This window comes from Lepeophtheirus salmonis, chromosome 5 (genome assembly GCF_016086655.4).
Source record: "Lepeophtheirus salmonis chromosome 5, UVic_Lsal_1.4, whole genome shotgun sequence".
Classification (NCBI taxonomy): Eukaryota; Metazoa; Arthropoda; class Copepoda; order Siphonostomatoida; family Caligidae; genus Lepeophtheirus; species Lepeophtheirus salmonis.
This window is the reverse complement of record NC_052135.2, coordinates 35168276-35184227: the sequence shown is the minus strand read 5'-3', so window position 1 is coordinate 35184227 and position 15952 is coordinate 35168276. Positions and strand designations below refer to the sequence as shown.

The window sequence follows — 15952 nt, the reverse complement described above, 5'->3', positions numbered from 1 at the left end:
TTCGTTGAGGAAATCCATAATTTTTGACAAAATAAAATAATTTTCTGTATTTTAACATGAAAATATAATTAGTATTTTTCACATATCGTTAGCTTAGAGGCTATAAAAATTAATTATTTAATTTTAGAATGGAAATAATATAGTCTAAGTCATCTACAGACATGGTTTTTTATCACATATACTATTGTTATTACAGTTTCTCGCTAAATCAAAGTATGTAGGTCCCCAAAGGAACTAAGCCATTCTCACTTTTTTTATTAACTAGCAAGATATTCATTTTAAAAGAAGCTCAGAAATGTCAAATGTCATCTGTGTCTGTGATTTTTTTTTTTCTAATGAATGATTATCTGTGAATTTATGGTATTAAACATATTGATATTTTCAATTATATATTTTATATATATTTATGGATGTAGGAATACGTATTTAAAATACAATTATGGAATGGTTTGTAAATAATAAGTATGAATGTGTCAAAAAGAAACATAACAATTGGGTTTTATATGTTAGAAAAAAATAAAGTATTTTTTTATCCTTAAAGTTGAGGTTATCTTTGCATCTTGAGACGTCTCATTTTGTTTTTGTACTTTTCCTGAAGTATGTTTTGGTCTTGAAATAAATTGTATTTTTTACTTAATTCTTCATTTTTGTCGTGAAGAGTACTGAACCTATATAAATGTAAGAAAATATTTGTTTTAGAATACAAGGAAGTCAATATACGACACTATGTTAAAATAAAACGGAAACAAGGTTTTAATTTGTGTGCGTTCTAATACAGATGTCAATAATAGGAATTAACCATATTGAATTTTAAAATGTATTGATTCTTTGAATCAAATTAATCAGTTTTATGATAAAATTCAAATGCCCTTAAAGACTTAAAAAATTCAAACCTACCCATCCCAGTTTTTATAATGACATTTTTTATACCTTGATTCTGGGACCAAGAACTTTTTTAGATCAGAACCATCATGAATGAGTCATATCAAGATCTGAGCTGATATTGTTTCGTTCCCCGCAGTAAAAAAATTGATTGACTACAAGAGGTAAATAATGCTTGAGCGAGGGTAATAAATAGTACGAAATAAACGGCATTTAATGAATACTTTTACAAATAAAAAAAAAGATGTAACAAGGCTTTTGAAGACGAAGTGGTCATATTGAAATATAAAGCCTGTATCTACATTTTTAATCGTTTCACAAGCATGGTTAGTACAATAATTATATAACATATACTGTTGGAAGAAAAAGCTTAAATAATTGAGTTAATTGATTCAAGAGACAGCGAAATAAAATAATAGGGATTTGTATTAAAAAAAAATCCCTTTTTATCTAATTTATTTGATTAAAGCTACACAAACAATCGTTTGAGGAACATTAAATAAAGAGTATTACAAAAAAATCATACATTAATTTATTCAACTACAAATATAACCTGCCTTTGTGGTTCACTTACGTACATATATCTTATATACCTATATCTGTATAATGGTCATTACATGAGGAAACAGATCTTACTCAAATTTGGAATGTATTGACAGTATTTCTACTCAGAAATGAAATATGGGATCCGTTTTTCAATCTATCTCTGATTTATGAGGTTCTAAATATGAAAAAATAGCATTGGGATTCATAAAAACATTAGCTGAAAAGTCCGTGGCTTAACTTCGTTAATAGTTGCTTCTTTTTGTTTTTTCATTATCAAGCTATTGTTTAGATTAAATAGTATTTTTCTTCATCAAGAAGCAGTGTAAAATTAAAACACGAAATTGTTTTTAATCCAGTGTTTTGGAAATAACAAAAGTAGCGTGACACTTACCACAATAATTAACAAACTAAGCAACAGATTGTCATGAAATGTTGGCAACTGTCTTTTGAAGCTTGTTACAAACTGAAATTAGTTGAATAGAACCCCCATATATGTTTGACTCCTGGGATTTTTCAAACCATATGTTATATCGTATGCCGAAGCAATGATAAGAAAATAGAATATACCATTGAAAAGCTATTAATTAGCTTTCAAATTAATATTTATTATTTTTTATTATACATACACCAAAAGCAATATTTGTATAAATCATATTGTTATCTCTAATTTGATATTTAACCACTCTGCACTTTTTTTTAAAGAAGCCTATGAAGGAGTGTTAAAGTTTAAAAAACTCTAAAAACAAACTTTTTAATAATAAGGTTCAAAACTAAGGTAATTGTTATTTATAAAAAATATTAATCAAGTTTTTTTAAAGTTATTTGGATTAAAACAATAGATACACCAATCATTTTGGTGATAAATTGTAATGACAAATTAATTTAACTACTGTGAAAAAACTTAAGTCTAGATAATGAAAAATAGTCAAAACTGCGTTTTAATTATTTTAGAGAAATCAATTAATTATTTTTCATATATTATTTTTTTCCCAAAAGTCAATTTTATATTGTACCACACATGCAGGCATAAAATTTAAAAAAATCATTTTTGAAATACTTTCCATGAAGAGTTTTACATAATTTCATTAAACTTAAGGGGCTTTTGATGTTGATAAATATACTTCATTAAACCCAAAAATATTTATAAATATAAAAATGCCAACTATATCATCATAATTTGAGCATATATATATTGACTGGTTAAGCTATATCTAGTATAATAAAAATGACACATCCATATTATTAATGGGGGTTAGTAAAAATATATTTACAAAACTTCCTTTCACAAGGATAAAAAATAAACATTTATCATGATTGAACATCAAGTACAAAGTGTTTTAAAAATAAATGTAATAAGCTTTATACATTTTTGGATAAGTCTACATATAATACACATTTTTGGGTCCCTTTATCAATACTCTTTTCCCTTCAACGATTTAAAAGCATAAGTTTTGCAATTTGTGGCAAAAATAAAAACACTTAAAAACAGGTAAAAAGATTCTGTTGTGTTTACTTCAAGATATTTCATCCTTTTTATAACGTCATAGAAAAGAAAAATCGAAAATGAGATATTGGATTAATAATCTAATAGTCTTTATTATCTTTTAAAAAACTAAACTGGTAATTACGAGTAAAAGGAGGAAGAAAATTGCAAAAAGAGAAAAAGTATAGATCAATTAAACAAAAAACTATGTATGTAAATTAATAAGTATATTTCACAAAAATATATCAGAGATCAAAAGAGATTTATAGCAGTAACGAAGAGCACTTATTTTCTCTTTTAATTTCCCCCCTACCCGCCCTTGAATATATTAATGAGTTACATGCATGACAACTCTAGCCACGTTTGATGTTTTTTAATCATATAAATTATGAATAAACTTATTATTAATAATTAGTTACTTACATGAAGAAGCATCAAGTCAAATCACCTCCTGTGAGAGATACATTTGTAATCGAGGAAGGTTTCCTTCTTGTGCTCAGCTTTCTGACCATAGCAACAGGACCAAGAGGTGCGAGAGATTCACTCACGTTTTCGTGTATTGAGGACTCATTTCCTGATACAGATGCTACATTTGGAGATGGCGTGGACCCACAATTTCCTGTAGAGCTTCGTCTTCCTTTACCTAACATTTAGAATGATAAGTATATGTATGTAAAGCTGGGAAAAAAGTTTTTGAAAGCACATCATATCAACATAAGGATTGATTGGGGTTTACAATCACTAAATGAAGTATTTTACCTTTTTTATTAGGATTTAAAAAGTTGCCTAATCATTTTGAAATACTTATGAAGTAATTTAATATAATTCTTATTAACAAAAGAGAACAAAAAGCAGGGTTGGTTTTGAAATGTATAGGGGGTACTTTCTCGTGACTTTATTCTTTACTGGGGATGGTACTGTTTATATTTTTTTAATTTTTTTTTTCTTTACAGCAATTCCTAAAAGACTGACCTTTCCCCCAAATAATCCATCTTAAAAATATAATCGCAATTCCATTAAATATACATGATTTTTAGTACAAAAAGACATTAAATATTATATTGCCATGAAAAAGGTCATTTGAAAAAAAAAATTACACATTTATTTTTGTCCATGGCCACCTCAAGTGAAAATTTGCCATGCCATATAGCCTTGGTAATTGATACCTTTATGAAACTTTTTACGACAGTAGTTTATTTTAAAAGTACACTTTTATGAAAGTTCCCCGTTTCATCATTCAAAATAAGACTAAAAATCGAGTATCTTAAATACAAGTGCTTATTTTTTTTCACATGAATTTAAAATTTTCATTTATTATTTGAACATTTGTGGACGATAAATGAAGTTATTAAATTTACCTGAAAAAAATTACCAAGGTCCACTGTAATAAATTATTTTCTAACCTCTTCAAAGCAAGTATCTCTTATGGATACGAGTGGGAGGAGAAGGTGGGAGAAAGACACATGGTACACCTGAATGATACCTTAGTTAATATCAGCTGCCTGTTTTTAGGGAGAATATGATTTACTGGTATCAATAAGAAAACCTCCTACAGTTAAATTAGCATTATATTAGGCAAAAATTATAATTATATTTATATATATTCACCTATATTTTTTTAATTATGCTTTTTTTAAAAGGAATTTACATCTAAGATGGCGAGAATTCTTCTTTTAGAGGGAGATGTTGATTTACTGCGACTTATTAAATAATGAACAAAAAAGATGAAAGAGCAAACGTATTAATTGTTTTTCCTTTTCTAATGGTTATTCTTTTTATCATTTACGCACATCCCCTCTCTTCTAATGGGACAAGAGTCTTTTTATTTTTATTCTTTTTTTAAAATAAGAGTCAGAGAGTGGAGCATCTAGTCAAAAATAATACAACTGTCTTAAATATATTATTATTGAATTAAAATTAACATATGTGCTTTGAAAATTATTTTGAGAATGTGTCATTTTTTTTAAACCACCTACAGACTTTCACAATACCTTGCACATAATATACATCAATTTAGTTTTCTCATGCCTATTAAAAATACTGAAAAGGCAATAGATCATTTGACCGAAAAAAAAGATCAAAGGTTTACATAATTCGCTCATTTTTCCATACATACAGGGTTATGCAATACTATGAAGCTGTAAACGTATTGGTTATATTGAACCAATACGTTTGAAGATCTAAAGCTTTTGTCGTTCGAGGTAGTAATTATTCCTCTGAATTGTAAAAAAATGAAAAGTTGTACACAGATAACATGTCTGTTTTTTAATATCTAAGATATTGATTAGACCTTTTGTGCTGTATATATTTTGCTCAACTACTTTTTGACTAATTATCTCCAATATATTAGTTTATACATTTTATACATATTATAAATATTACTAAGAAATAAATTTTCTTCCTCTATTAGATATCTTATATTGGTTGAAAATGTTAAAATTATTTTATGAAAAAATGGCGGAGGAATTAGTGCCAAGGGAAAATATGTCAAGGAAAAATGGCAAGGGAAAAAAAAGTGACAAAGTGGGAAAAACAGCAAAAATATCTTAAGGTAATACCAATATACATACAATATAATGATATTGATATGAACATCAAGAAATAAAAACACGATAGGGATTTGAATGGAAGAAGTGATAATCGCTTAATTTCATTCGAACTGCTCGCACTGTCGTGTTTGTGAATATGAATTGTCTCTAATCCTTAAATGATTGTTTTTGCAGATATGCAACATAACAAATAATCCGTTTTATATAACATTTAACTAAAATGTATCAAATTGCACTTTTTTTACATCTGAAACAACTCTGTCGATAATTGTGAGTAGATTTTATTTCAATTTTGCATCAGAAAACACACTAAGAAGGTAATTATTAATTGGAAAAAAAAATGACTTTTTTTTTTAAATATGTACTAAAACGGCATCGACCGGTAAGAAGTTATAGGTATCGTGACAACACTAATACATAATACCTTACTTTTTATAAGAAAAATCTCAATGACAATCCACTTTTGGAATCAACAATTAATTATGTTCATTCAATTGTATTGTATTGTGACACAGAAAATATGAAAATATTCCGTTCACTGAGTACCCTCATGAACAGAAAATACTTTTAGATACATACGTTCAACATGTTTGTATATATTATCTGTATCTAGTAAATATTGAACTATAATGAGTATTATTTGATTTGTATCCCACACAGAGATCAATATAATTAATGAAGCTACAATAATTACAAGAAAAGTAACAATAAAAAAGAATAGATTTTCTAAATTTATTTTTTATCTTTAGGAATGATTAATATAATGATGTGCTTTGTGGTTATAGTTTGATATTTTTTTTGGTAGTAGTTGAAAAAAAAACTATGTATGTTTAATAGACTGTCCCGATTTTGAGTTAAGCTTTTTTCTTTACACATAGATCATTTATGCTGGCAACAATGGAAAAACCAGCTTTGACAAACTTTGAACTCTATTATTTTATTAACGACCTTTCTAATTTGAAGAAATTTGGGTCAAAGTTTGACTTTTTTAAGCCTCTTCTACTATTTTAAATATGATGCTTCGAATCATTTTTTTTTTGTTAGGATTTAATTTTAGTAACTTTAGAGGTCTAATATGTTCTTAATGGTATTCAGTTTCCCTTTTATATCATAGGTAATGTTCCTTTTTTTTTAAACAAGGATAATTTCAATTACGGTTAAATTTTTCTATGTTATGTTTGATAAAACTGAGAAACCGCAAAAACTAACAATATTTTAGACCCTTAAAAAAGGGCTGTCAAGGTCATTTTTCTAACTTAATTTGATCTCAAAAAGGTAGGCCAGTAAAATCATTGCAAAATTATATAAAAATAAAGATGAATCTTTTTATTTCTTTTTATGAATCACTAATGTTAATAATTAGTACATAGAATAATAAAGCACATATAAAATCTTTATTATATTAAATACATTATGAACCACCTAAGATCTCCAAAAAAGTGTGTGCAATTTTAATAACACTTTTAATCAGTTATACGCGTATTCAAGTTCATTGTACATAAATGATTACAATGGTACTAACAAATGTTGTTAAACATCTTGTCCCAGCTTTCTGGAACTATAAAACACTGTTTTTTAACATCTGGAAAGCACTTTGAAAAAATGTATGACTTCCACAGCAAGTTATTTTCTCAGTACAGTTTTATTATTGCACCGAATATTGTACTCTTTCAAGATCGAAACTTGCTGCTGACATACCAAACTTACAGGTTTTCCATGCACCTCTGTGAACATATAAGAAAATGTCCATTTTTCTTGAAAAATCGTATACTTTGCTCCTTTTTGATCAATACATTTCATTGATGAGGAATTAATAATGTAATTGCAGCCAACAGATTATAAAGAGACTCAAATGCTAATACCTTCTGGTTTTAATTGTGCCACAGTGTTGCTTTCATGTTGTTTAAGAGAACTAAACCACTGGGTCCCTAGTGGACAATATAGAAATCACGGATTTTAAAGAAAGTTATAGTAAATTCATCTATTTAATTTAATAATGCAGATTTATCTCCCGGGCCGTACCTAAACTTTTACACTGGCATTTGAGGCGCTATAATAGGCCAATTTCGACCCAAAACTCGATTGCTAAAAAAAAATGACACTACATAAGAGTACTCAAACTTTGCTCAAACCAGTTTTTGATTGTCCCTAGCAGAAAAAAGTATTAGCTCCAAAACGAGTTAGTATAATGTGGGTGTATCTCTATATTTACACCTACTCAAAATCATGATTTTGGGAGAAACTTTTACTTTTTATACAAATAGTCACGCATTAATATGCAATGCCTGCTCGGATTATTTTTTTCTGGTGTATCATTATATCTACATATACATACATACTTATATTAACCTACACCAAAACGTTTCCTTTGTTCAAATCCTAATCCAACACTTTATTTTTTGTATATATATTTTTTTGAAAAAGGTAAATATTATGTATAGTTTTTTGCTACAGTAAAATACAAATTGGAAAGTAGACAACAAATAATTTTATTATATAATGATGCTATAATAATGATACGTATTTATATTCCGTTTATATATCAACACAAAAGTAAGCAGTAATAATCATTCTCGAAATTGAGTATTAACTATATATGTATTATTTGATAAAATATCTTCATTTTCTATGAACAAATTATTATAATCTTTTTGAAACACTGGAAATTGTCATTATTGTAGGCAAAAATTCATTTTACCCTTATGTTACCTTAAATATCTATCTTCATAATTATTTCCTATAAAAAATTTGGCCTTGAATCGAAATTATTATAAAAAAATATTTTAAATGAAGGTTAAAGAAGTCAAATCTACAGCGATTGAAAATTTTAATGGTCATTTTCCTACTTTATGGCTTAAATGAGATTAACAAATATAGGATTTTCGGGGACGGGTAAAAACGTTCTTGCATTGTGCAATTGACACAAATATAAAGGGTGGCCCATCTAGCGTTTGCATTTTGAGCTACCACTTATTTGACGTCTGACAGCTGTAGAAACATTCTCATTGGGTCTAATATTTTGTAAAAGGTTTTTGGCTTATGAAATATTTAAGTTTACGCTCGAAGAAAATTGGGAGAAAGTGAAGAATTACTCCCAAAATGGAGAGTCTCCAAACGAAACTGCAAGAAAATTACGTCGGTCGAAATAAAGCGCCTTCCAGACAGTTTGTGGATAAATTTGTGAAGCGTGTGCGCGAAACTGGTTCGTTAATGGATAAAATAACGCGTTCCCGTGTTCGTCCAGTACGCTCAATCGAAAACATTGATGCCTTTGCCGAAGGCGAAAAAACGAACTAGGAGCTGCCGTTACGGTCAATGGTGAGCGCAATTGGGCCATGTTGGACGATTTTTTGTTTTCCCAAATAGAAAAGGAAGACATCGACGACATTTGGTTCCAACAGGATGGTGCTACGTGCCACACGGCCAACTTTACAGTGGATCATTTGCCTTGATTTTTCTTAGCTCCTAAACGGAGACTATGTTTTTGCCATTGTGTGTCTGTTCATTTCTTTGTTTGTTAGCCACCAAGATTACAGCAAAAGTTACAAATCAGTTTTGAGCAAAAACTTAGTACGACGAAGGTATATGGTCACAGTAAGTGGCCATTAAATTTTAAGAAGACAAATTGGTGCAAAACATAAGTAATGCATAATCGACTATAACCATTGAAATAATTCAGTTTGAGTTTAAGAGGGGGCTTTGAGCTCTACCCAGTTCCCATTCTAGTTTAAGATTATTTTTAATTTGACGTAAAACACATATTATGTGTTGGTATATTTATTTTAAAAAAAGTATTATGGAGTATTTGAACATAATGAACTATCAATCTTCTTGTATATAAAATATCTTATATAGAAATATGTACTCTTATGATGCAAGAGAAAGATAATGAGTGATTGAGGATCTTAGATTCAAAAGTGTAATTATTCTTGCGCAATTCGTAATTAGGTTAAGTTTTTTTAATGTGAAAGCAATTACAGTAATGGGCTTTAACTTTTCAAGCTCTGATAACAGAGATATTTATTAACAATTTAAAAGTAAACTATAACATCAAAAATCATTAGATTAAATAAAAAAGTGTTAAAAAGTTCATTAATGTATGTGAATTTTGGGGAATAAATTAGTACACATCAGTAATTGATGAAATTGCATATAGAATATGAAATTGTAGCTAAAATTTTACGTTTCAGCAAATTGAAAAAAAAATAAATGAATCCAATGAATCAATAGGGAAAAAGAAAGAAAACAATTTTTAATCGAAAAAAATTACATTAAATTCACTAAGACTTTGTATTTGAAAAATGAATTATTTATTACTTTATCTTGATTAAAATTTTAAAAAAATGAATATAAATTCTATAAAATCTAGTAAAATGAAGGACCTTTAGTTTTTAATCATTATGAAAAAATTTAATAAAATAAGCTATTTAGGTTGTGTGAATATACATTACATTTATATTCTGGAGAAAGAAAAAAAAACTCGTTTATATCTAATAATTAATCAATTATTTTGAATATGAAGTATCTATAACCTTGTTTTAAGCCCCTTACATCAATATTTTGTATTATATCAGTTTATATTATTTCTTAAAAACTCATGAAGAGTTCAAATTATTTTCACCGGAATATTATTATAATATGTATTTAATGAAACCTAACAAGTCTATTTTATAAAAATTCTTTGAAAAATATTAAAAACTAAATTGACCAAAAATCAATCAAAATTGACCTTTTTAACGGCAATTTTTTTTTAAATTGAAATGTAAGGTTTATTCTAAAATTTTTAATAGAATATAAAGCACTTGAAGAAAAAATACCAAAAATATTTGCTTCTAAGTAAGATCCTTCATTTTACTTGATTTTTTAGCTGTTATATACAATCATTATTAATCTTAATCAAGATAAGATAATAAATAATTCATTTTTCAAAAATAGAACGTTTGTATCATTATGTTATTTACGTTGATTTTTATCTAAATAGTTATTTCATGTCAAAAGAAGTCTTTTTTGTTAGTATATATGGAAATCTTTGAATATTCTGTAAATGAAAGCCTTGACTAGGAAGTCTAACTGATATGTATGTTAAAATGCTTATTTACATTTGTCAACACAATTCCTTCGAGAAATTCATATTACTTTTATTCTATAGCTTATAAATATCTACTTATTAATTATATGAATAAAGATTTAAAAAAATGTTTTTACGTATGTTATTTCATAAATTTGAATTAGCTTTTAGTGATAGTTTAAAATCATGCATATGTACATAAATTAACGTTATAATAAATGCAAAGTCCATACATTTCAATTAATAATTACTTAATTACTCCTTGCATCATATTTAAGTTTACTCTGAAGATTTTTTTTGAAAACTACTTCTTGAAGAACAAAATTAAGTGTATTTCCAGTGAATTATAATACGTTTTTATCATATGGCTATCCTCAATGACGGCCTCTACTCTCTTCCTGAAGGCCGCACAATTCTAACGGATGTAGTCTTCTAAAAAGTCAGACCATGCAGTCTTGATGACAAATTCCAAAGATCTTACAGAGCCATGAGGCTTATTGCAGGTAGCTCCCTCGACCTTTACAAGAATGGAATAATTCAAATGATTATTGGGATAGCTGAGAGGTAATATGTTCTTGGACACAATCAAAATAAGCTAGGCTCTAGACAACCTCTTATCCTTTGTGAGCATTATAAAGAGATGTTTCCTACTCCTTGCTCTTGATTTTCCTTCCAAGTAATGTTTAATGAACCTTCGGAGCGTAACTTCGCTCACATTATCTCCTTGGCCATAATCCTTAATACTGTTCCTTGGGATTAAAGTCGTATTTTAATATCATATATGGCCGCAAAAATTATTTTGGCTTCCATATTTGAAGATACATGCAATATTTACAGATAAAAACAATTGCAAATGATTACTAGAATCTAACTTTTATAAAAATTCCTATCAAAACTCGAGCTGTGAGTATTTTTTTAAGTGTAAAATTTGAATTTGACACATGGGGTAGATTCATGGATAAAATACTGATATTGTTTGCTCTGAATATACCGTATGGGTTTTATATATTTATGTATGCAAATCAATCAAAACATTCACATAAATAATATCATAAAAAAATTAAATTTATGTTTATAACTACATATATGTTGTACTGAAAACTACAACAGGTCTAGAGAGTATATTTTCAAAAAATAAAGATCCTTGAAAAGTAAAAAAAAAGGATTAGTGACATATTAGTTAAGTTAATCTTTTGCAAAATAAGCAAACAAAAAAAATGCGAATTTCATCATTGGTTTTCATAGATAAAGCAAATAATATACACAGTAAATAAAATAAAAAAATCACGTTAGAAATTTGAATACACAGCCTTCGATAGACATAAAAATATGTCTGTAAAATATTGGGTGTACACTGTACAGAACGCATAGATCAAATCGGCACTTGCGTACACCGGCAATCTTTTAATGATGCAGTTTCCTGATTGTGTCTCTCTTTTAGCCGTTATAAACGCTGTTATAAGAACAAACTTTATTGAGTTTTTGGGAATTATGCCCACAGCTGCTCCCAATTTGAGGAGGTGATTTTTGGTTACACCATGATAGATATTTAAAATCGGGAGGTCTCAAATGTGGGGAGATAGGCCTTGTGTCTGGCAACAAGAATCTGCACTTTGTCATGGCTCAGACAGGTCGCTGAAAGGGCTGAGTAAACACTGCTACTACTTCATTGGGGGAAGGAAATATGACCCCCATTAGTACGGATCTTTATCCGATGAATTAATTTTCTGAAGCTACATGTTGAATTAAAAAATACATTTCCAAGTACTCATAAATCCGCCTAAAAATGTGGTCTCATTAACAATTTAAAGTTTTATAAAAAATGCACCGATTTTTGTTTGCCCTGTATATGCTCGGGAAAAAATTAGTTTTCCTCATTTTGTTTTTGTGTTAACTCACTATACATATGTGTGGCGATAACATAAAAGCAAGCTGGGAATTTTTTTGATAAAATGGAGAAAAACGCATTTAAGTTGTTTATTTAAATGAAAAACAGAAGAGGATTTTTTACAGATTTAAATACAATATTTAATCAATGAAAAACTGCCCAACAAGTGAATAATATGATTGATTTTCTAAAATTTATATATAAACATATCATATACAAGTTCTGTGAATGTACAGTATTTGAACTATAAATCAAATTTTAATATTGTTAATATAATCAATTTCGGTTGGTTAAGCTTATTCTTAACCTGCTAATTCTTTTATTATTTTAGTTACTTTCGCAACGTGACACTCTTCTTTAAAAAATAATTTTTATTTAATGACGTCTCAATATCTTGTTACCAAATAATATATTTTTATCAGGTTCTGTTAACCTAAAAAAACCGCAGCTCCATAGGACTTAATCACTTTTTTGAATTAATATAAATTATAGTACTTATATCGACGGACACGTTTGTTATACTGTCACAATATTGAAAAAAAGTATCCCAACTTGCTTGCTTTTATGCTAGTGCAATACATATATATAGTCCAACAATAATTTATACATGTATTAAAATGGAATGAACAAAACTTTTTTTCATATTCTAAGAAAATTTAACCCATAAATTCCCATGATTTCCCAATTTTGAATATACCACATATATAAACACACATATGTACAAAAGTTAATCTATCTATTTATATGTTTTTTGTTATGCAAGTATTTGTACCCTGCATATTAAAGGCGAAGAAATAAAAAAAAAGTTTTCTAAGTTAGCAAGAATAGAACGACTAGAAATAGAATTGTGGTTTACCATACAAGAAGAAGGAAAATGGAAGGAAACAGTAACTTTCTTTTTGATAATTGCACTCAATGTTTATTTAAACAGACAAATATACATGACGACGTACATACAGAAATACATGAGTTGTAGTAGAAAGCCATATTATAACATACAAGAAAAGGGGAGGGGGTGATATAGATTGGATCATTTAAGGGGGGAAAAAGCATTCACTAAAATGGTATCGAGTGGTACGTTGAAAAATATACATCTATAAAATTGTCGATTATAGGTTTTCTAGAGCTTTAATTAAATTTTCTTGTTAATAAAAATTCAGCTTTAAAAATTTATTCAGGTATTTGGTAAAATTGATTCTGAGTAATTTTAAGAATGGTAACAAAAGAAACGAAGCAAAATCTGATTTTCCGTCATCCAAGGACTACAAATTTATGATTTGATCGGGTTATTGGAATTAATTCTGAGACCGTTTATGGAAGATTAAAATTATTATTTATGAACTAAAATGATGACGATCGCTTTTACTTCATAAATCAATATCAATCCAAATATTGAAATCTAAGAGTTGAAAGAGGATAAAATGTCAATAGAACCAACGGGTTCAAGTGGTACAACACATTTTTGAGATTCTGAATTTTTTTCAATGAGAAGATGGAAAACTAGGCCAGATAATGCAAATCTTTTATTTATTCAAAACTGTATATATATTTAATATTTACTTATGCTAAGATCATAATTTGACTTTAAAAATCAATATTATTAACGGTGGGACTGTATATGCAAGATTAATATTTGCATATAATGTGTAAAATGGTGGGAAAATTGAGGCAGTAAATGAGGGTCATTGAGGTTATGTTAATTTGTTGTTATGTTGAGGTTAATTATTATGATATCACTATCTATGCTATTAAATAAAACCCTAAAAATGGTCACAGTGCATTTGTTGAAAATTTGAATTCGATCAAAGTTTGTTCCAATGGTAGAATACAACAATGTATCAAAATTAACTAATGAACAAAGAAGTTTTTGTAAATTATTAAATGTAATCAACACCCGTTATATGGAGACATTTTTTCCCCGTTACAATAAGAAATATGAATTCAAGTACAGTTTTATATATAAATTTGAATTATATGTAAAAGTAAAGCAAAGAAATCTTATCAGAACGATTCCAGAGCTCCCTTGTTTTTGTTTTGTTTTTTTGTACAACGATTCTAAACTTTCCTTCCTCAGTTGCAGTCTCTTTCATTCCTTTGTTAGAGTTGTTATTACTACTATCAAATTGGCATCGTTCTTTTAATATATGTATATTTATGTCGTATACTATTTAAACAGAACAAAATACATAGAAGGGAGAGGGAGGGAAAGGAGGATGTGGGATCCATCCTTGACCTCAATAACTAAAAAGAGGACCAAAGCAGAAAAAGGCGGAGTCAAAATATAGAATGATAATGTAACAATTTTATGTAATTCAAATGGGTCGTTCAAGATAAGAAATATGTAGTTGAGCCATTTATTTAAAGTAATTTTACTAATAACAATGAGAGAAGATTAAATGTAAAAATAGTAAATGGGCATGGCATATAGCTTGTCATCACAAAAGTAAGCAATATTGTTGTTTTGTCTTTAAAAAAAGGTTATTAAAATAATCCCTGGAAGTCACTTCAAATTATTTTTAACGGTTGTAAAAAATCCCTATCATGATTAAAGGAAAAAAGTTTAATATTTTATATTTGAAATGGCCAATTAAATTTAATTTGAATTTAACAATCCAAAATTCACTTAAATATGTATATGAAAGTAAATCATTTTATATCTGGCTAACATAATTATTTTATACAAAATAAAGAATTGGAATTGACTATAAAGGTAATATCGGAATTGGCTGAAATTTTGGTATGATCGGTCCCTATTAATAATATTTCCCATTTAATGGGCTTATTTTAACTGTCTATAGTATTTAATAAGAAATTAATTTATAATCAACCTATTAACTACAGTCGATTATTTGGTAATCATCCAAATCTCTGCATCCCTAAAAGAAAGTCTCAACTATACAAACATTGCATCTAAGTGAAAGGCACACTAAATAGTAGTTTAAATATTATGTATATAGATTGTATATGCGTGTAATATTTATTTTTCAATTAGGCGAATAATTGTATACAAATATTTATAAATTGTATTATATTATTATGCCTTAATTATAAAACAAGACTTTAATTAAATGGTAGGCATGAATGGCAACACTTGTGTTGTTGTATTCTTATTAATGAACTTAATATTGTTGAGGAATATATGTACATAAATTGATGAAAAAGGGATGTTTCTCAAATTAATGATATACATATATATATAATGTATATCCCTTTTATGTGAATACATCATGAATAACTAATAGACCATGATATATATCTTTCCATTGACATTATTGAAAGTGAGGAATTACACATTGGTTCATATATATTTGGGGTTTATAACCCTATAACATATGTTTGTTGCTCGTACATTCTTGAGCTCTTCTTACAAAAATATTACTCCTCCCTACAGTGCATTTAAGATAGAGTGCCCTCATCCTAAATCAGTATTTAAGACCTAATAATGACTCAAATCAAAAACTAGCAAATGTTATAGGTTTAGAAACACTTTGTTTTAATTTTTTAACTTCTTCATTTTTTTTTATCTTCTTAAACAG

At 27.9% G+C, this 15952-nt stretch overlaps 1 protein-coding gene across 1 annotated transcript in view; it reads right to left on the bottom strand.

Annotated features, from left to right (window-relative positions):
• Positions 1-354: 354 nt before the first annotated feature.
• Positions 355-15952, bottom strand: part of LOC121118136 (adenylate cyclase type 8) — a 64146-nt gene continuing 48548 nt past the window's right edge. Inside the window, exons 19-20 of the mRNA XM_040712680.2 lie at positions 3335-3554; positions 355-668 (exon numbers count right to left, since the gene is read on the bottom strand). Coding sequence (XP_040568614.1) covers positions 3346-3554 — 209 coding nt within the window. The 3' untranslated portion in view covers positions 355-668; positions 3335-3345. The remainder of the gene's footprint in view (positions 669-3334; positions 3555-15952) is intronic.